Here is a 23133-nt window from a genome sequence, read left to right as displayed (position 1 = left end):
TTACATTTTATTATAGAGATGAAAAGTGACACTGGTGTTCTGTTACCGGATGAAAAGTCCACATATCTTGTCAAGCTATCAGTTGAGTTCCCATCAGTTATTTTACTCAGTTGCAGTTAATTCTTGACACATTTTGACACTACAGTTAAGGCACATTTTGGTTTTCTTACCGAACGGTGATAACAGATCACAGTTTGTAACTTCCATGGAGTAAAAGTGCAGAATTAATTCATCTAGCACCTGGTGAGGGTTGACTATGTGGTTAGTAGGCAAACATGTCAGACAGAAGAGTTAATTGTTCAAATAGTGAAGTAAGTTTTCCAATGAGTGTGCTTCAGTTGAGTTATTTTGCATAATGACAAATATAAAAGTGTAGATATTGTAATAAAAGTGATAAGATTAAAACAGCTGCTGTGAGATAAAAATAAATCATTCTATAAAATCACCTCACCTCACTGCAAAGGAAAAGTAAAAGTCAAGAAAACACTCAAATATTAACTTCTATGGAAAAGTTAGAAAAATCATATTATATTCTGGCATTGTGGGGTTAAAACAGTTTCTGAGCCTCCACCTGCTGATAGATGAAAACCTAAAATAATTTTGGCATTTCAACAACTATCTCATCCAGAAAAGCTTAATGTTGGGTGCAACAATAGTATAAGCTTCAATACTTGGATCATCAACATGACAGGAGAGTGATAATAAGGCCAACAGTGATCCTTGAACGATCATGAATGATGGATGAGTGCACGGAATGGAATTAAAGTAAAAGATTATTCATATTTCTTAAAGAAAGTACATTAGTGGAGAAGTAGAGATAGGATTCAGTGGGAGATAGATGTTAAGTCTGGAAACTCTTGAGACTTGTGAAAAAAATCTCTGTTTCTTTATCACCTGAGAAAGTGTAAGAGACATTTGGCCTTCGAAATCCAGTTACATTTTGAATTAAAATGAATGTGTATCGACATGTTTTTTTCAGCTCTTGGAAAGCAGATTTTCAGAGTATGAAGCTTTGACAGCAGCGATGTGAGTGTCCCTGGTGGGGCTCTCACCCAGCAAACTGGCTGCCAGTTTCTGCAGACACTTGCATTGTGATCTACTTTAAAACTGGGACATGTCTTCATATTTAACACTGATTTCAGAAAGGGTGTAAGATATTGTCTGACGGAAACACCAGGAGCAGGTGACATTTTTATATCAATCGCCTTCTCAACAGAAGACCAGATGGTCTGGTGAATCTGGAGAAATGACTTAAAAGAAGAAAAAACCCAGAGGAATGGTCCGACTGAACTAGTAATCAGTGTCTGTGAATAAGGAAACATTTACGCCACTTGGTGAACTCCTTTTGGGTAAAGCTACAGCAAACTCTGCAAGAAATAAATGGAGCCGGTGCCTCCCATTTATTATCTCTAGCAGCAAATCTTATGCAAGTTGTATAACGGGATCACAGATTTCAAATAAATGAACTGAAACATCATGGTGCGGTACCCAATTACACCTAAGATATAGTATCTATTTAGTACATTAACTTAAACCAATTCCCCCAAACAGCAGTACTATTGATTAGTAATTGCATAACTGCCAGTGCAGCGGGTCAAGCTTTTCTCAGCTGTGCATTTGGCTGTATCAAGAGTTACTCTCTGTATATATATATATGTAAAAAGTTTGGATAGTGTTTTTTACCCTCTGCAAAACCAAAAACAGGAGCAAAGGTTTAAGGAATGGATTAATTAATGGCGTGTTTATCTGTAAGCTGTGAATGTTAGCATGCCTGGCTAACTAGCTTAAGCTACGACCTACAGTATAAACCCTACAAGAGCCAGTCTACGGAGAGCCTGTTCACTCCCTATTTAGCCCCATTGTACCGAATTTGGTTGCAGTTTCACCAGAGTTCCACTGGGGGTGATCAGGCGAGTGCACAATGAATGGGACGCTATGGAGCTAGATGGCTAAATTTGTCTCTTTCGCCTGATTGTTGTTGACAAATCTCAGATTTGATTGTAGTTTTTGCAAGTTCAACATGGATTATAGGTCGAAAGTTGAATGAACGAGTACTTTCGATTTCTTACAGGTTGAGTCGTTGTTGCCCATTAAGGCATGGATACCCGACCCGAGGCCGACGGGTCCCGACGGTACCCGAGCCCGACCCGACCCCGACCATAATTTCTAAATATCTGTCCGAACCCGGCTCGGTCACATCAGCGCGATAAGGCAACAGCTTATTAACGTGCGCTTGTTGCCCCGTGTGCACTGATGCGCTCATCTGTTCACATTTCTGAATGCCTTCCTACAGTTGCTTTACAAAAGCGGGCTTTCCACACAAACAAACGTAGCCTACATGTGTCATTAGTATGAGGAAAAAAAATTAGATTTTAACTATGTCGGGCTCGGACACAAATTTCTTAATACCTGTCGGGCTTGGGCCGGGTTCGGTCACGGCTCTGTCGGACGCGGGCCGGCCTCGGACAGAAAAATTCGTCCCGATCCGGACTCTATTGCCCATAACACGCTAGCATTCTGCTGAATGGTCAGAGAAGGACTGATTACAACCAGAGACCACGCTTGAAGGCATCCGAAGCGGAACCAGAATGTCAGAGTGAATATTTCGGCGTGGTCTTTAAAACATGAGCAAACCTCTTTCTAGCACATGTATTAACAGGGAAAGTTTAACCTGTTAGCTGTGTTGTATTAACAGGGAGAGTCTAACCTGTCAGCTGTGTTGTCGATGCCTCAAGAGAGCAAAGGAAGCGACTCAGAGCTTGCTGTAAAGCAGTATCTCTGGCCGTATATGTGTATGATGTCATTGACATTTTAAAAGGCTTTTTAACACTGACATTTTAAAAGGCTTTCTAACACCCAGCAGTGTGTATTTTCTTAGCTTCCCCTTTCAAATGCAACATTCAAATTACAAAAATGTATATCCTGAGAAAAGTGGATTTTGAGGGGTATAGCTCCATAGACCACCATTCATTTTGCACTGGCCTGTGAGCGCACTCTATATGGAACCAAAGTGGAAGTGCAACCAGTTCAGAAGCCGGAAGTATCGAGAGAGTGGAACTTCTTCCCTTATTAGAAATTCTTTGACCCTACCCAACGTTACTTCCAAGGCCAGCAGCAATTCATACTACAATTTGTCGGGTTACTAAAAAAAGACCCGTAGCACATCTACTCTGTAGGCCTAGTAGGTCAAAGTTGTTACCTACAATGGCGCCACAGTCTTTTGTGAAAAGACAAGCTATGAAGCATCTAACTTCTGTCTTCTCCAAGAACAGTCTAAGCTAAACCGTCAAACAGGGTTATTTCAATACAAGAACAATGCTATTATTTAATTTTCATGTCTTTAAAATGTATCATTAGCGGGTGAGGATGCTGTCCTTTTCCTGGGAATATCCGCCTTTTGTCTATTTCTTTTAGCATGATATCTTTTATTTTTCATATGAAAAATTTTAAAAGACGCTGGCGCTTAGAAAAAGAAGGATTTCTGGAAACTTTAATTAGCTACAGCAACAGTTGTCCTCTCAGCCAATAAAATTGATGGGTTAGAAATGAGAAGCTGCATTTTCCTCTGTCGGAAACCTCTCCCTCTGTTCAATAATTAATATGAATTTTGAGTGTAAATCCACAATCATTATCATTGTAAACTGCGTTATGTGCCGTGTAGTCTATATCCATGACGTTCCACTTCCGAGATTGCTCAGGTGCTGCGGAAATTCCGCTGGATGTCCCTCGTTTCGGCCGGATATCCATCCCCTTCCTCTTCCTTCGGGTTGGCGTTCTAACCTCCGGTGGATTTCTGAGGACTAGGTAGGGCTGGGGTAGGGCTGGAAAGTGAACAAAAAGCATCAGCAACATTGAACTGCTTCAGAGTTTCAGGATTCCTCTCTGTTTTGCTTGTTGAGGACAAAAGATGCAACAGCTCATGAGCTCTCGTTGCAGGGACATCAGTGTTTTCTCAGTTTATAGTCTTGTGTGCGCATGAGTTCTCAATTACATATTTGTTATGTTCCATTCACAACTGCCACGTGTGATTTAGAGAACACACAATGAGGATGGATAAAGATCCTGGAAGTTTACTTCTCTACAAAGGATGCATTAGACTTGATTACGTGGCTAACAAGAATATATAGAAAGTCTAAAGATATATTGTGAAAAAGTATGCATAATGTCTCCTACAAAAAATCCTGTACAAAATAGTTCATAATTGTTCAAGGACAGTAAGGTCAATGCCTGCCAATATACAGTACACTAAGTAGTGCCCCATTTATTTAATTATTTTCATTGGGGTGGATACTTGTACACCTTTGCAGTGAAATCTTAAGCTCATTATGGTATAGATCAGATAAAGAGAGAAGCATTACACAAACACTGACTATTCTGTCCTGGGTCATGAAAAAAAACATGACTTTTTAATACAACAAAAATATTTATTAATTTAACTTTTTTTTTTAAGTAAGTGCTGTAGTATAACTAGCAGGAGACAAGTTATAATTGAGGTAAGTTTGGAGACATTACCTTATTTAATCATTAAATTAATAAACATATTTGTTGTATCTCTTTTTGGTGTTGTAATTTGTAGACGTCCCTAAGCACTCTTACTTCCCGGTAGCAGTAGCAGCAGAGAGCAGAGAGCAGAAGCCAGCAGGAAAGTGTTATTTACATAAACTTCTGGTGTACTTACAAACTTTCCAATCCATCATTTTATGAGTACATAACCTATTTGTACTAGTGTAGAAGTTTGGTATCATTTCGGGCATTATTAGTGGGGTCATTTACGAGATGCAAACGTGGATCCATTAGCGCCTGCACTAAGCTATTCAGCTGATCATGCTAACTCGTCCAATGTTAGATCCAGCTGAAAAAAGCTTCTGGGGGGTTGTTTGGCTCGAGGTCATGGTGCAAAGGACCCTAGGGTGAAATTACTCCCAACCATCACTTTAAACAAGCTTGTTTCATTTCATTTATATTTTTAAGCAGAGAGATAGCTATTACAGTATACAGCTTGAGCTACTGCATGACGTCCAACCTTGTATATTGTGGTGTTAGGCACTCATATAGTCTTTATCTTTATCTAGATGTCTTATCTGGAAACTATGGAAGGGTTAATGCCTGACGAGATGTCCATTATCAGGAATTAATGGACAACGGGGAGGCCATTAATTCCTGATTATGGACACCTATGGACATGCTTATACCATGATCACTTGCCAAAGAACTTTTTTTTTTTTTTTTTATTAATTTATATTTGGGTGAGGCTATTTGCACCCCTGGTACAATTAGCAGTGTATGCTATTCGTACCCTGGTACAATTAGAAGAGCTATTCGTACCCCGCCGGTGCACACAGCAATGTGTTCTATTAATACCCCGTCTGGTACAAATATCAATGTATGCTATTTGCACCCCTGTGCATTTACAGTACCTTGGCATATATTTACACACAGTTATCCATATATCACGTATTACACCTTTTGGGAATATTATTGGCCTGACATTCTTATCCTAACCATAACCAATCCCACTCCTCTTGCCTAAACCTAACCAACCCAACCAGAGCAGGCATATTCATGAGTCTTCCCCTACCACCTTGCCAAAAAACATTTCGCGGGCCCTAACTTGCGCAAAATCTTTAATGCAAATTATCCAATCCAAAATGAAAAAAACAAGATTGCCTCACCAGTGAATCAAACTCCAGACTCCCAGACCAAAGCTCAGCATTCTAACGACTTACCTAGCAATTCTTACAGGATGTTGATCAACTGTTTACCACTTGGTGTCTTCAAGCCTCGGTTGCTAGGTAACCATACTGTATACCAAAAATAGGTACTAACAAACTAACGGTTGTATGCTTTCACTGAAGACAGAAAGCGCAACTGTAGTATCCATTTTCCGCTAGAAATTCAATTGTTATAAACTTTAGAGACAAAACTTTCTTAATATGCCAGTTTCTGCAGTCATGGAAGATGAACGTCCGCCATGATTTCGGTGCACGTGAGCAACGTGTTTTTGTTGTTATGTCACAGGGTGTGAATAGCTCAGCTGTGTGGCCGAGGCTATTTGTACCGGGTGTGCAGATAGACACTCCGTTTATATTTTCATGCATTTCAAATCCAGTTTTTTTTTTAAATAACTCTGTTTCCCTGGTAGGGGTCAGACTAATACCTGGAACAATCATTCCCATCCCATAAGGTTCTTATGCAGTGGAAACGTCCACTTTTCCAGTAAATAAGACGGACCTTGGATACAACCTGGCAACGGGAGTTATTTCTAGTCCACCCCTTTGGCTCAGCTACGAGCCAGATCCAGAAAGCTAATGTGATGCTAGCAAGATTCAAAGTCAATAATCTTGTGTACGGTTGACAATCAGTAAATATAATTTTAAACTATGTATAACAACAAGAAACACTGCATGAAAAGTGGGATTTTTGTCAGTATGCGGCACTGTAGATTGTCGTGGAACTTCAGGTTTACGACTGCACACGGCAATTTACAGGCAACACCGAAAACGGCCGTAAATTGTCGGAAATTGACGTGGGCCTTGCTTGGCAGTTGTCCCCCCATGACCCCCCCTCTCTAATTCTAAGGGAGGCTTTCACATGTAAATGAAAATGCTGTGAGCTATACAAATGCAAATCAGGGTAGCAGCAGGGGGAGTTTTAACCCAGACATTTTTCTAAAAGCTATTAACTTCATTTTAAGAAAATCTCTTAAAATAGATCAGACTCAGTATAGCCTAATTGTAGACTCTTCAATTTTAGCTTGAATTGATTTATTTAATGAAAGTATGCTAGATTAATTACTTTGTATGTAATTAGCAATGACCAATGTTATGTAAAAAAGATACACAAAATAATTTATTTCAACAATTAGTTTTACAGGATTTGCCACAAAGGTAAAATGTGCATTCCATGATTCATTCCCAGTCTCCTCGAGCTGAACCACTGAGCATAGTGACATGACTACAGTCTTTGGTCTTGCTCATCCAACATTGTCTGGTGGAATGGAGACAGAGGCTCCACTGTACAGTTTTCTAAGAGAAGTCTTTCTGCTGACACCAAAACACTGGGCTTCACATAAAGCATATCAGCTGTGTCATTGCATGACAAGGTCCCAACCATTTCTCTTCTTAAAATACTGGCAAATTCAGCACCATATTCACATGTCCATGGCATATGAAGCTGTTGGCTCTGCTGAAATGGCCTCATAATCCAGACTTCAATTGTCCTATTATTAAGCTTTCCCAGTAATCCATTATAACTCACTGTAATTCACCTCCACACCAGTATGTGCGCTGTTCGCGCCCTGCTGGTTAATCTGCTCCACGGTCTCTCTCTATCATTCTGCCCCGCCCCCTACCCCCGCCCTCACTGCTTCCATTTGAAAAAAATCGGCGGGACTCGGGAGATGAGTCTGAGAGTTAGAGCAAAAACTTCCAAAATATGGGAATATTTCAGGCGAAATGGTAAAAGAGTTGTCTGTACACTCTGTCAAACTTCACTTGGAAACACACAGGAGTTGTTCGAGACGTTTGGAGCGGTTGTTTTCTCTCCTCCATGTCTCCTCCGGGGCTCCAAAGATGCGCTCACAGAAAAGAAGAAGTCAACGTAAGTATATGATTATTAATGAAACGGCGAGCTAGTCTGTACTGTTTATTAACTCTTGATCGTACAGTGACTGTCTTTGGATGTTAAACGGGCTACTTAGACTTGGCAGTAATGTTTTAAACCCACCAAGTTTAAACGCGAGCAGCACAGCGCTGTGTGTCTGGCTGCTTTCAGCGCCATTCATTACAGAGCTGAGCGGGTAATGTTGCTTTATAAAAGTATATTTTTTTTATCTCGTAATTTTCAGAAAGCAGTCCGCCGTCTTCACAACTCTGATATAAACTGGCGCTACGAACCGGAGCAAGGGTAAGATTTAAAGAATATGCTTTCATTGAATGAATTTCATTAATTCTTCTGTATAAAGACATAGATACGTTAATAGATACCGATCTTAACCATAGTTTTTTTACAGACTAACCTCGCCTCATAACGAGGCCGTGACCTATATTTGCTCGGAGCTGTCTGCAAGTCCAGATTTACATGACGCTGATAATGACGCCATTGTGTGTAAGTAATTTTTACTTTTTCATCTTTCCATGTTTAATTTTACTGTGACTTATGTTTTTTATTCATACCACTCTCATTTCATTGTTTTCCAGCTGCCTGTAAGACATATCACCAGACAGCACGCAGGAGCTTCAGCTATAAACAACCAGATGTGGCATCGCGGGAAGAAGCTGTGAAGAGTTCAGCTCGGAGTTGGTCGAGAAGAAAAGAGGGCAAGATTAGATCCGTTTGGTCAATGTGAATATTTTTCAGGTGCATTCATAGGTGTGTTGTGGCCATAAATAAATATCGTGCAGTACTGATTGTCTTTATTGATTGATTTTACAGCTGCTGGAAGCGAGACAGGCTGCGGGTGAAGTGACATTTGGAAGTGCTTCACCATAGACCTACAGGACAACACACCACAGACGTCTGCTAAATGGACCGAATTCAGACCGAATGCTGCCGGTTACCTACAGCTCCGAGCCGGCCACGGGTTAGGGGTGGACGGTGCTGCTTCTCGTGAGCGTGGGATATTTATTGTGTGTGCTGTATGTCTCCAATGCTTTGTACCAGAGACTATTTAGAAGAGACATGCCACTTCCTCAATCCTCAATACAACTATATAAGGAAAACCCGTAACGGCAAAAATGGCGGTTGTATGCACATGTCCCGCCCCTCCCGCTTGAAAGCCAATCATCTGCTTTTTAACAGTCAAGCCGGGAAACATTTAAGCCTATCGTCTGGTTCCACTGACGCATGCGCACAGTTGAGGTTTTGCGACAGCGGAGACGATTTGGCCACAGCGAGTTGTGGCGTGTCACGCCGCCTTCACACTGGCAGTTGAAATCAGCTCCGATACGGCCGGAAGTCATTCATTTCCTGTGGAGATTCGCAGAGCGCATGCAAATGGGTCCAAACCGGGTCCAAACTAGTGCAGTGCGAAAAAAAGTTGTGAGTTGGTCATCCGGATGCGTTCAAAAAATTTAACTCTTGCGAAAAGCTACGGACGGTTCCTATCCGACGGAAGGTAGCGTTGCTATGGTACTGATAAACAAACCTGCTAATGCTAATTGGTTAGCTAGCAACAGACGTCTAACTATTGACATTATACCGCTATATCACATTTAACCGACGTGACATGTCAACGTCCTGGGCAACTTTACTCCACGCAGCAGCCTTTCTATTTATATCTGTATAAGAGAGGTCCGAGAGAATCGGACATTCAGACACTTATCAGTCCTTCTAGTTGTTCTGCCATTTTTGTAAATCGCTTCCGAAGCTCTTCAACGGTGTAGTACGACGTCCGCTGGGGGCGTATTACGGAGCTGATTTCAACTGCCAGTGTGAAGGCGGGTGTGTGCAAGATCAGATGGAAGAGGATGATAACAACGCCAAGGCACCGGACTACCAAGGTAGTTAAAGCACAACACCGGCATTCTGGATAGAGACGTAAATGAAGTTGGTGTCGTGAACCCTTGCGCATACGTAGTAACAATATAACCTGTGGGGAAAAAAGCGTTTTAAACGTTCTTTTGAGGCAAAGTCATCAAACTTTTCCAGCGATTTTTATCATATTCTACTACTTTTTCTATACATGTAGTTTTTATGTCCCGATGACCAGTAAAAGTGCAGTTTTGACTCTCTGCCCATTCATTTAGACAGGAGCCTGGTCTTGTTAGTCCGAAATAGCTGCCCGGAGGCGTTGCCAAGATGGCGGCCGAGTGGCATGACTTGCCTAAAAGGACTTTGTTTGTACATAGTTTTTTTTTCTGATTGCGTTTGTGTTTTGTGTCAATAAAGCTCTATCTTTGAATAAACAGCACGTTCCTGGCAAATCATTTTAACTATGATAATCATGACATGAATATACAGCATATATGAAATGCATATATGAAATGAATATATATATATATATATATATATATATATATATATATATATATATATATATATATATATATATATAATTTTATTATAATAATAATGGCCCAGATTGACCAATAGCCTAATCCGTGACAGACCTGTCAACCAATCACGAGAGATTTTTCTTGTTTAAAAGTAGTGGTTTCATCCAATAGTGAGTGAGGAAATTCCAGCCAGGCCAGACGTTCTCTGGCCAGGCTCCTATTCATATTCTAATTAGATCCATTAACACCTCCGCGGGGGCTCTCCACATACGTCATGGTTCGTTTCCGACAATATGTGGCACAGACGAACGTGACGTTCGCAGCCTGTAAATTGTCGATAACTGCCGAAAATTAGGGGGATTTCCGGGCCTTTACAAGCATTTACGGGGACGGAAATCCCACTTTTCATGCAGTGAAACGCTAGCTATCTAGCCATTTCATTGTCAACAAATGATACGCCACGTGTATTGTCGGCTGCAGTCTGAAGTAGCGAGTTGAACAGTGAATGAATGGGATGTGAGATGATCTCTAAATGTGAAACAAAGTAAGTTCAGAGGGGCGGTATAACTCACTTACATCCTGTGGTGTTCAGAGGAAGAGGCACTGAATGACTTAATTTAGTGTTAGAAATAATATATTCAGATTTTTATTTTATTTTATGTAGTGCATTTATTTGGAACAGTAAACTGACAGTTTCACTGGAACTACTTAGGTCTCCTGTATCACTTTTTAATGTACACCCTGCAGCCAATCATAATCAAGTATTCACCCAGACTATGGTATACTGTACGTATAAATATATAAGTGTGTTTATGTGTACACTATTATAAAAGCAGTTGAATTTTAATAGTTAACCTACAAGCTATCATGTTTTATTCAGAGTGAGGCATGAAAAGCAGTTCTGTCAGGAGCCAGTGACTCTTTAGTTCTGTGATCACAAAGACTGCAGTTAATAAAAATAAAGATTGAAGGTCACAACGTCCTAGATAAATAGACTTACCTGTCCTGTAACTCTAAAATGATCCTGTTAGAGAGACTTATTAAGAGGGCTAGTGAGCAGCTATCCAAACAGAGGTACAGTATCTCACAAAAGTGAGTACACCCCTCACATTTTAGTAAATATTTCATTACATCTTTTAAACACTGAAGAAATGACACTTTGCTACAATCTAAAGTATTAAGTTTACAGCTTGTATAACAGTGTAAATGTGCTGTCCCCTCAAAATAACTCAACATACAGCCATTAATGTCTAAACCGCTGGCAACTAAAGTCAGCCCACCCCTATGTTAAATTCCCATAGAGGCAGGCAGATTTTTATTTTTAAAGGCCAGTTATTTCATGGATTCCAGGATACTATGCATCCTGATAAAGTTCCCTTGGCCTTCGGAATTAAAATAGAGATTGGCATGGGGTACTTTCCATAAAATCATGTCTCAATGCAAATAAAACTAGCTATTAGGCTAACTGACATAAAACCATGCCAATCTCTAGGTATGGTGAAGGCTATGTGATGATGTGGGGCTATTTTAATTCCAAAGACCAAGGGAACTTTATCAGGATGCATAGTATCCTGGATACTATGCATCCTGAGATGATAGAGAGATGATTTTATGGAATCTATCCCATGCCAATCTCTAGGTATGGTGAAGGGTATGTGATGATGTGGGGGGGCTATTTTAATTCCAAAGGCCAAGGGAACTTTATCAGGATGCATAGTATCCTGGATCCATGAAATAACTGGCCTTTAAAAATAAAAATTTGCCTGCCTCTATGGGAATTTAACATAGGGGTGGACTGACTTTTGTTGCCAGCAGTTTAGACATTAATGGCTGTATGTTGAGTTATTTTGAGGGGACAGCACATTTACACTGTTATACAAGCTGTAAACTTAATACTTTACATTGTAGCAAAGTGTCATTTTTTCAGTGTTGTAATGAAATATTTACTAAAATTTGAGGGGTGTACTCACTTTTGTGAGATACTGTATCAAGATGTGGAGCACATTTTGATCCACACAGGGGCCAATGACCTGACTGCAAGGATCGGCGACTTACCAACAGCACTGTTGCAGGTGGCAAAGAAAGCGAGAGAGAAATACCCCAGAGCAAGAGTAACTATATCATCTTTACTTCCAAGGACTGACACACCCCAACACAATCAATGCTGAGATTAGAAAGAAATGCACAAAACTGCAGAACGTCCATGTAGTCCTCCACAGAGACATACTTCAGCAGCACTTATGTGACCACATCCACCTCAGTGAGAGAGCTGTGGGGCTATTTGCAAAGAGCCTCAAAGACACAGCCCTAGGCCGAGGCACATCCACATCCACACCCACACCCACACCTGACCGCAGAAGAAACTCCACTCAATCAGGAAACTCTCTTCACCCACACAGATGTCAGCCTACCCAGCAGATGTACCCTCAGCAGCCCCCCTACACAAAACAACCACAACAACAGTACAACCAAACAAACCAAGAAATCTACCTGTCACAACCCACTATTCAAAGAGAGAGTGCTACCTACCATTTAATTTTCCATACCTTCTGTAAAAAAAAAAAAATTTAAATGGAAGAAATTCAGGGGGAACATTAAGCACAATATAAAAATGATATCTCACCAGTGAAAAAAGGAAAAACTCACCTTTGGATAAAAATCAACAGAGGTATAGTTAATAGCACCAGAGATATATATGTATGTGCAATATATATCCCACCTTCAAACTCCCTCTATTACACTGAGGAGATCTTTCAAGAACTTCAAAAGGAGATAATTAATTTCCAGTCATTGGGTCACATCTTAATATGTGGAGATCTCAATGCAAGAACTGGAAAAGAGAAAGACTACATCGAAGTAGATGGAAACAAACACATATTCAGCCAAATCTCCCCAGTCCCAGCTCACACAATACCACAAAGACAAAGTTTTGATAATATTATAAACAAAAACAGAAAACAAGTTCTCCAGATATGGAAAAGCCTGGGCTTATACATCGTTAATGAAAGGACCCGTGGTGGCTCTCTGGGTAGAATGACCTACTGTATTCGTCTGTGTTAGGTAACAGTGTGGTGGATTATTCGATAACCAATATCGACCCAGAGGATATCAATGCATTTGTAGTTTTACCACAACTTCCCTTTTCAGATCACTGCCAAACAAAACTTTATTTAAATACGTCTACAAAGTATAGCATTGTACCAGAATCAGAAACCAGCCAAATGTATGACCTCCATCAAAAATATATATGGATAAAATGCAGCAACATAGATAATTATTTAACTGTACTTGACAGTACAGAAATCAAATCAAAACTTAATCTCTACAGATTCACTAAATTCCCATGCACAAAAGATGGAGTTAATTTGGCTACACAGTATTTAATATATTTGATGAATTAGCTACAAAATCAAATCTCAAAATAATTAACTATAGTAACAAAATAACAAAACACAAACCTTCAAAAGAAAAATGGTATGACAATGAATGGTATGATAATAAATGTGTTTATGCTAGAAAACAACTATTATCTAACCAAAAACACGGAGAACCCCATGAGAGTCAAATACGGGTCCAATACCATCAGGCACTAAAATACTACAAAATATTAATCAATAAGAAAAAAAGAAATTTACAGATCTGAAGAACTTAAAATAGAAGAAGCCATTGACCAAAACTTCTTCTGGAATTTGTGGAATAAATTCAGTCCAAAACAAAATTGAGCGTCAGCGTCAGTTCTGGCAGGCCAGGTAGTCAAGACGCTGCTAACGCTATTGGCCATCAACACGGTCTCATCAGCTGATCTGGATTAGCCCATCAGCTGGTCAACACCCCTCGCTGCTCAATGGCTACACTCAAACAGGGCGCCCTATTTAAAGCAGATTCAGTTTGCTCCTACCTGCTTGCTGCTCGCTTCTCTGCCGTCCGCCACCTCCCCAGCTCCTCCTGGTCGTGTGTGACGTGGCGTTTGCTTCTATGTCATCGTTGCTGCTCTGTTCACGTGGGGGAATAGTTCAGCTCACACAGTCCTAAACTGTGTAAGCGTTCCCTAATGCTGCTGCTGCTGTCCTCTGACTCTCTGCTATTTCATGGTGCTCATGAAAGGTCAGAAGACTCCCTGAACAGAGCCATACCGCCAAAATTTAATTCTGAATTTATTAGCTGAAATGCAATTATTCAATATAAATTTCCTAAATAATTTTTATTGTCATGTGTGTTCTTGACTTTATGGACCTGACAGAACTAAAGATAAATTAACAATACAAAATAGTTTGATCTGGAAAAATCACTTTGAATTTTTGTACAAGAATATTGATTATAGTGCAATCACCCCCCAACAACACTCAGTAGTTGAACATCTTCACCAGTTAGAGGAAAAGGTGAAAGACTACCAAAACCCCCTAGATACAGAAATAACACTAATAGAAATACAGAGCCAAGTGAAGGCTCTGAAGGCTGGAAAAACTTGTGGAGTGGACAGCATCTGCCCTGAGATGCTAAAGCACAGTAGCCCTACACTGCAGGCAACCCTCCACAAGCTGTTCAACCTTGTTCTGGAGTCTGGTTATTTTCCTGAGATCTGGAACCTTGGACTCATCACCCCTATTTTCAAAAATGGCGACAGATTGGACCCTAACAATTACAGAGGCATTTGTGTGAACAGTAGTCTGGGGAAGGTTTTCTCCAGTATTATTAATGCCAGAATACTGTCCTTCCTTACCAAGCACAATGTCTTAAGTAAAAATCAAATTGGCTTTTTACCGAAATATTGTACATCAGACCACATTTACACTCTGCACACCCTTATTAAAAACTACACCAAAATTAAAAATGGGAACATATTTGCATGTTTTATAGACTTTAAAAAAAGCTTTTGACTCAATATGGCATGATGGGCTTTTTTATAAACGTATTGAAAGCGGTACAGGGGGTAGAGTCTATGACACTATTAAATCACTGTATACGGAAAATAAATGTGCAGTAAATATTGGCTCCAAAAGAACAGAATTCTTTAAAAAGGGCGTGGAGTGAGACAGGGATGCAGTTTGAGTCCAACACTGTTTAACATTTACATCAATGAACTAGCAGCAATGTTGGAACAATCTGCAGCCCCAGGTCTCACACTTCACGATTCCAACATCAAGTTCCTGCTCTATGCCGATGATCTGGTTCTGTTGTCTCCGACAGAATAAGGTACGGAAGCGAAGTTTGGGGCCCGATTTCGAAACCAGAATTTAACTCCCAGGGATAAAACTCCCACTGAAAAATTACAATTGGAATTCTGTAAAATTATTCTAAAAGTTCGCCCAAACACCCCAAACAATACATGCAGAGCAGAACTCGGTATATTCCCTCTGAAAATTCAAATCTAAAAAAGGTCAATTAATTTTGGCAGCATTTAAATCAAGCTGATAAAAACTCCATTGCATACAAAGCTCTCCTGAGCAACCAGCAGTGTTCAGATGTCCATCCCCTGGACCAGCTGGCTCGGAGGTACACTGAGCTAAACACGGAGATGAGTATACAGAACTAGGGCTGCAGCTATCGATTCTTTTTGTAATCGATTAATCTAGCACTTTATCGATCGATTAATCGATTAATTGCATAATCTTTTTTTTGCGTTTTTAAACAACCCAAACTAGGGAAAAAAAGCAACATTTGTATTGCCTACATTGCTTACTCTCAAAAAACTAAACATTAAGTGCATTTAAGTGCCATATTACATTGTTTTTAAAGAATGTTTTTTTTCAAATGATATCAACCTCAAACTAAGGCATACATTAAACATACACAAACATTACATTAAGTTGTGCAACTTAACTTTCAGAACTCCAAGTTTCAACCTGACTGATCTGTATATACAGTAGGCCTATATGTAAATATTAGTTATACTCAACCTATTTTCATTTATATATTTGATTATGTCACACAGCTCTGTTACACTTATGCTATTAGATCGTTGATCAGCTGTTTCTCCGTAGGGAGAGAGAGAGCGGGAGAGAGAGAGAGAGAGAGAGAGAGAGAGAGAGAGAGAGAGAGAGAGAGAGAGAGAGATGTGCAACAATCAGCTGTTTTTCCGAAGGGATAGTCAACGCGTCAGCTCTTTAGATCAGATCGTGGTCTCCACTACGTATTTTCTTGTCTTTGATTTTGGTAGTTGTTGTGTTTGATGTAGTTTCATCGTCCATACGACTCGGTGATGTACTTTAGTCGGTCCTCTTCGTGGAATGGAGGATTAAGTTAGACTCCATGTTTTCTGTTGAGATGCTAAAGCACTGACGTCGTGCTATTATTGTGCTAAGCTAGTTTGATTTTGCAGTAGACACACTGTACAGAGTTTTAGTTTTAATTACATTTGAACTGATTCCAAACTTTGGACACTTTCTGTCGTTTTCTCCAGCCTGTCTCTTCTCTTAGCCCCTCGCTATTTACCTCTGGCATGTGTCGCCAGCAGCAGACTGAACCGCGTCTGTGCGACAGTAATAATGCTCCGTGCGGAAACACCGTCCGTCAGCGATACAACGTTGGTAACATTGATTTAACGAAGCTTCGAGGCAAGTCATTTTGCATCGAGGATTTTTTGTAATCGAATTATTTGAGTTATTCGAGGAATCGTTTCAGCCCTATACAGAACAATGGCAAAATGAAAATAAAACACAACACAAACTCCTCTGTTATCAATCCCTGAACAGAGATATCCAATTGGCCGAATATCTCAAAACAAAAAATCCAAAAGAAATATGAATTTTAACAAAATACAGAGTCAGTGACCATAAACTGGAAATTGAAAGAGGTCGACATTTAAAAGTGTGGAGACCAAGAGAGGAATGAGTCTGTACACACTGCCACCAGGATATCCAAACAGAATTACATTTCCTATGTACATGTCCCAAATATGAAGACTTAAGAACCTTATGAAAAACATATACCAGGCTTCACTACCTACATGGAGGACAACAAGCTTCCTTTTTTATTAGGGGAAGAAAAGCACGGCATGGCTAGCAGCTAAATATGTCTTCTCCTGCCACAATACAAGGCTAAATCAATAGAAAATTGTATATATATATATATATATATATATATATATATATTTTGTCATGCCAATAAAGCAACATGAAATTGAAAAATTTAAAATATTAGGAAAGAATAGAATACGAAGTATGGAGAGAGACAGAGCTCAGCTAGTTGTTTTATTTACCTCACAGAGATTTTTCAGAAGTAGACATTTTACTTTTATTTTTCTGTTCTCATTAGAAAAAGTCCCCCTGTGTTGTTTCAATGCCAACAGGAAAAAAAACAATAAATCCAGATAAGTGATTTGCAGCTCTGCAGGTCCAGTGTCATCTCGCAGTTTATTTTCACTTTGGAGATTTAAAACCACTTGAACCCTAATGTTCCCATTATTCTCTTTTAAGTAGCTTCAACGTCAAATAAACTTTTTTTTTTTTTTTTAGTTTGACAATGTCACATATTCGATAACTGCTTCACTGAAGCTGTATCACACTTGTATTGAGAGAAATATTTAAATATTCAAGATGTTGTATGGATTCATGATTACATTAAAAAGAAAATGTAAGATGCCTTGTGCATCATTTTGTAATCCCTTTCTTGTTATTTAGCATGATATATTTAATACTGCGTCTTTAGAAACTTGAGATCTTGACTAGAATTTAAAATAGTACAAAGTAGCTGCACCCACAGTGCAGCTACTTTGTACACTCTCTCGCTGTCTGTCTCTCTTTCTGTCTCTCTCTCTCAATTTTCAATTTCAATTTCAATTTGCTTTATTGGCATGAACAAAGAAAACATGTTGCCAAAGCAGTTTACATAAAATGCATATATAGTACATATCACATATTAAATACATACAGTAGGTGTCACATAGATTCTATACTGCACTGATAGTTATACAACCCACTATATTACAGAACAATTACATAACACAATATAGTACTTAACAGTTTTGTATAATATAGTTACTGTACAATCCTAAACCAATGTGTAATGTTGGGATCTCTCTCTCTCTCTCTCTCTCTCTCTCTCTCTCTCTCTCTCTCTCTCTCTCTATCTCTATCTCTCTTTGCTTCTCTTGTGTTTCACTGCTTCATAATCTCTCTGTCTCCTTTTGCCTCTCTTTTTTCTCTTCAGCATTTGTTAATTATCCTGCTTTAGAGATGATAATATTCATGTGGGGTGAAATTATCCCTCTAAATATATTTTTCTAATATCTAGCATGTTTTTCACCTCTATAAAAATGTACTCAAGTTTAATACCTTCCTGACTGTCTGTGGTTTAGTTGTCCAGCATATAAAGCGGAGAGACATCATCCTGAAGAGAGAGTTGGGTGAAGGAGCGTTCGGAAAAGTCTTCTTGGCAGAGTGCTACAACCTCAGTCCCACCAAGGACAAGATGCTGGTAGCTGTCAAGGTATGTTTTCTCTGTGTGTGTGTGTGTGTGTGTGTGTGTGTGTGTGTGTGTGTGTGTGTGTGTGTGTGTGTGTGTTGTGAAAGCACAAAAGGAATCGTTTGACATTTTGGGTAATACACTTTCTCAATTCCCTTTCTTGTGAGAGTTAGATAAGAAAAATGAAGAAGATCACCACTTACAGTTACAGTATAATATGATGAAGCTACAACTGGAAACGGGGAACATGTATCCTTATCTTCAATATAGTGCTCTCAAAAATTCCTCAATGGAACAAAACAAGTATTGTTCATGTGCACTACTACTTACTCTTTTTATAGATTTGAAAAGTACACGTGCAGTTAGTTATCATTACACAGTAAAATGTGCCAAACGTTAGGTGAGCCTTCCGTTAGCCCAGTAGGCATGTTGAATCATGCTTTGACCTATCACTAGGCCCTGCTGTGGGCTGTGCCATCATAAATCTAGTGAGCCCTCTGACACCATTCTCTAGCTCTGATCTAACTTACCTTTAAGCTGCCTTTAAATCCTACTCTTACCCAAGCAAAGAGCAGACACTCAGTGGCATGACCCTGCCTTGTGTCTACATTGTATCTGCTTAGGTTACAGTGGCTGGCCCAACTTGCATGATAAACAGTTTCATGTGAATGTCATTGCCTGCTCCACAGTCCAGGGAGATTTGGCATCTTTAAACTGAGACACAATGTCGACAAAAATAAATAAAGTGGTTGGTTTGGTGGCTAAGGGCTCTCCTATCGGGGGTTGGGTTCCCCAGTCTTTACCTGTTTTTGTACCCATTCAAAACTTGTTTAACTATCAGCCAAGAGACCTGCAATTACTGTCAAGCAAAGTTAATACTCCAGTGAACATGATGCTTTGTTTTGAAGAGCTTAAAGCGTTTAGAACCATTGCACATGTGTGGTGGCTCTCAATGCTTTCAAAGTGCTCAACATTAGGTTGTGCTTGCCAGCTCCCAGTGTGAATATGCAGAACTGTATGAATGTGAAGCAGGGTGATACCGAGTATGAGGTTGCTGACTCAGCAAACCCAGAAAAAGAAAATTCAGTCAGAAAACCGCCCTGACCTTGACAGTGAGTGTTTTGTGGAAAATAATAAAAGAGGCGATCACATTCCAGACAGGAAAAGTTAGTGGAGTTAAGATGAAGATGAGTCTGGCTGTCACTTTCTTTTCTTGGCATTACAGAATTATTTTATAATAAGCCTCCTTTACAATGACTTCTTTATTTTTTTAAACACAGTACAATGTGCATATTCATCTGGACATGTTCCTGTATGTGATAAAGCAGAAAGAGGCTCTCTGAATACACCTAAAGGTCAACAAAGGGAAAATTTATTGCAGCGCTTTGCCTCAATTTATTGTAGTCAGTATTGTTTTGGAGGGATGCCCAGACACAAAACATTTCCTTAAGAGTGTGGTTTGATTTGGTAATAGAGTTTTATAGCCATTTTACCTACTCTGCCGTACATCTCAACCACCTCAAGCACTTCACTGCAAGAACAGCACATATGAGTAAATGCATTTCCATCCCAAGGTCTTTCCATCTGTAATAACGTCAGCAGCACGCTGGGAAAGCAGGACTCCAGGCCAAGGAGATCAAGAGAGGCAACTTGCTGTGTTTTCTTGTTACGGATGATGTGTCAAGAGTCTTTTTTTCTCCAACAGAGGCTGCAATAAAGCATGTTATTGCTGTAATTTGATTTGTTTTCCTTTTATCTGATACTGGCACCTTCAATTGACATATTACAAGATTTGATGTGTACTCTACTTCAAAGGAGTTCAAGGCACTCCCTGCTTGATCCGTGAACCAATCAGATCAATTTGTTTTGTGTAAAGTTGTTTCAGCCAGCTGCCTAAAAACTATGTACAGGGTTATTAGGTGGATATAATGCATATCCACCTACTGTACACCTTATTACTAACTAACAGATTAAATGCTGTTCAATCAGGACAGACTACTTCACAGTTTCAAAGCTTTATATATATATATAAAGGAAATTTAACAGAATTTGGTGTAGGCCCAATCTTGTGTTTACCATTGACTATCGGGCAAACCCGAAAATCATACGGCAGCTGTTTGCCCCTGCTATCTTCTCTATTCCCATGGAGTCAAGCTTGTGCTGGTAGGATTAAAGGAGGAGGTGGGCAAAACAAGCGCATCGACAACATGAGCTGGAAGCAGTAACAAAAGGGAACAGATGATTGGGTATAAAGAAAGAGTTCCAAAGATACTGTATGACGTCCAACGTGGAATATTGTCGTGTTAAGCCCTCACATAGGGCCTCTCATCTTTATCTAAATATCTTGTAGAAACTATGGAAGGGTTAATGCATGACGAAATGTCCATCATCAGGAATTAATGGACGATGGTGAGGCCAACAACATGAGACTTCTACAGCCATAAAATTGTTAGGACTTACTGGGGACCTTGAATATCTGTGCCAAATTTCATGCTAAATCAATTAGCAGTTGATGAGCCATCTCACTCAAAAACAAATCTGCCAGCCCCATTGTGGTGCTAGAGGAAAAGTGAGGTGATCAAGGCAGTGGGAAGAATCCACTGCGGACCATGAATGTCTGTACATCATTTTGTGACAATCCATCCAATAGTTGTGATATTTCAGTGTGGACCAAAGTGAAGGACTGACGAACTACAGACATTGTCAACCCTATGGCCACGCCTCTAGCATGGCTCCGAATTGAAGGACAATTTGGGTGTACTGAATGGACGACTCAAACCAAAGAGGAGTTAACTAATTGAATTATAGAGAAAGATAGGCGAAAGATGAAGAGCACAAGGTAAAACTTAGAATGTTGCACACTTTTGGGGCCAGACACAGGATGTGGACAAAGAAGGTGTGTTCCTGGAAGGGCCGGACAAATAGGCTGAACCAAGGACAGGGTTTATTATAGGCCTCCTCTACAGGATACATGGTTTTGGTCTTAAACCTCACCATGATTAAAACGTCAAACATTTTCAATTTCATGTTCAGGAAGTTGCCCTCATATGTTTTGCTTCAACGAATGAACAAGCAATTTATGTACCAGTATAATTATAATGATAACGTTCAACATTTATCTGGACTTATATATAGATTCATACCTGGCTTCCATCATCAATCACTGGAATTTACTATTAGACAAATGACTGACACAATAGACTGTGAGGAGCTAAGGGTTACAATGGATACATTGGTTGATTTCTCCAAACTTAGACTGCAACAGGAATTTGTTAGCTTTTTAGGACTGTCTCAACCATCCATTTCCATGTGTGAAGATTACTTTTGTATTTTCCCTTTCAGACACTGAAAGATCCCAACCTGTCGGCAAGAAAGGACTTCCAGAGGGAGGCAGAGCTGCTGACCAATCTGCAGCACGACCATATCGTTAAATTCTACGGAGTGTGTGTAGACGGAGACCCTCTCATCATGGTGTTCGAATACATGAAGCATGGAGACCTCAACAAATTCCTCAGGTCAGTTTTTCACTGAAGGTTAAGTCAATTTAACCATAATGTATCAGGGTATGCTGGTGGAGCAAATTACAAATTCATCATATGAACAGAGAGTAGCAAACTATAGTGGGTGAAAGCCTAATTGCTGTGTGTGTGTGTGTGTGTGTGTGTGTGTGTGTGTGTGTGTGTGTGTGTGTGTATATTCACTCAAGGTACTGGTGTGACTTGTAGAAAGAACCAATGTATTAACAGTAAGTGTGAAACTTGATAGGATACAATATCCAGCCAACTTCACAGATTTCTGGGTTTTGCAAACATGAGTGCTTTAGTGCTTTTGTTCCATAATGTCAGACTGTACCGAGGGAAGTGACCTCTGATAAGCTTCAACAAAAGCGACATGATGCCTGTACAGCGAGCCCTTTGGTAATGGGAAGCTTCACTGGAGTTGATGTCAGTGCGTACAGGAGGAGTCTGGGACAGAAGTGTGTTGTTTCAAGTGCATTGACAGCAGCTGTGTGTGTGTGTGTGTGTGTGTGTGTGTGTGTGTGTGTGTGTGTGTGGGGGGGGTCTATCTTGTTTTTGAAGTTTGTGCAGTAGTTGAAAAGATGACATGTTACGATTGAGTGTGTATGCGATTCAAGCGTGCGTGAAGACTTTCTGTTGGGAAATCATTCCTGAAATGAAAGGCAATGTCGCGAATGATGAAATTCTTTCATGCAAGGTGCAAGACGCAGCTGATTTCTGGTCTATTTGTCCTGTTGGTCACATTTAACAAATGAGATGTGTGGGGGAATCGGTAGGAATGAATAGAGTATCTGATGTGTAGGTCCAGCTCAACCTTCAGATAAAGGAAGGGGGCGACCTGCACTCATTCAGCCAATAATAGATTTCTCTGAAGTGAAAGAGAGGTAGAAATACACAAAGACACACTAAGGAAGAGTACTACTAATCCCTCTACAGTAGGGCTGAATTATTCCACACCCACTTAAAGCCCAAAACATTGAATTGCACTAAAATTGAGAGATGGTAAAAGAAAGACAGCCTGAGAGAGAGAGTGGGAGAAGTTCCATCAGTAGTCACAGTGACCAGAAGGACCTTCTCACAGGAAATTAGTTGTTCATTGTCACCCACAAATGCTAAGCAGGGAAAGAGCTTTTTCTGGTAAATGTACAACTTAGAGTACCTTGATGAAACTCCTGAGCCTTAGTTAAAATTCTTGACAGGATGGGATATGCGAAATT

General features: G+C 39.9%; 1 protein-coding gene across 2 annotated transcripts in view; it reads left to right on the top strand.

Moving 5' to 3' along the window:
• The window catches only part of ntrk3b (neurotrophic tyrosine kinase, receptor, type 3b), a 204773-nt gene that overhangs the window by 164045 nt on the left and 17595 nt on the right, over nucleotides 1-23133 (top strand). For both annotated transcript variants that reach the window (XM_028586046.1, XM_028586038.1), the window contains exons 12-13: nucleotides 18292-18422; nucleotides 21741-21913. In XM_028586046.1, the coding sequence (XP_028441847.1) occupies nucleotides 18292-18422; nucleotides 21741-21913 (304 nt within the window). The remainder of the gene's footprint in view (nucleotides 1-18291; nucleotides 18423-21740; nucleotides 21914-23133) is intronic.

The sequence above is a fragment of the Perca flavescens genome, chromosome 1 (assembly GCF_004354835.1).
Source record: "Perca flavescens isolate YP-PL-M2 chromosome 1, PFLA_1.0, whole genome shotgun sequence".
Lineage (NCBI taxonomy): Eukaryota > Metazoa > Chordata > Actinopteri > Perciformes > Percidae > Perca > Perca flavescens.
Note: the sequence above shows the minus strand (reverse complement) of the source record. Positions and strands in the feature narration are given on the sequence as shown.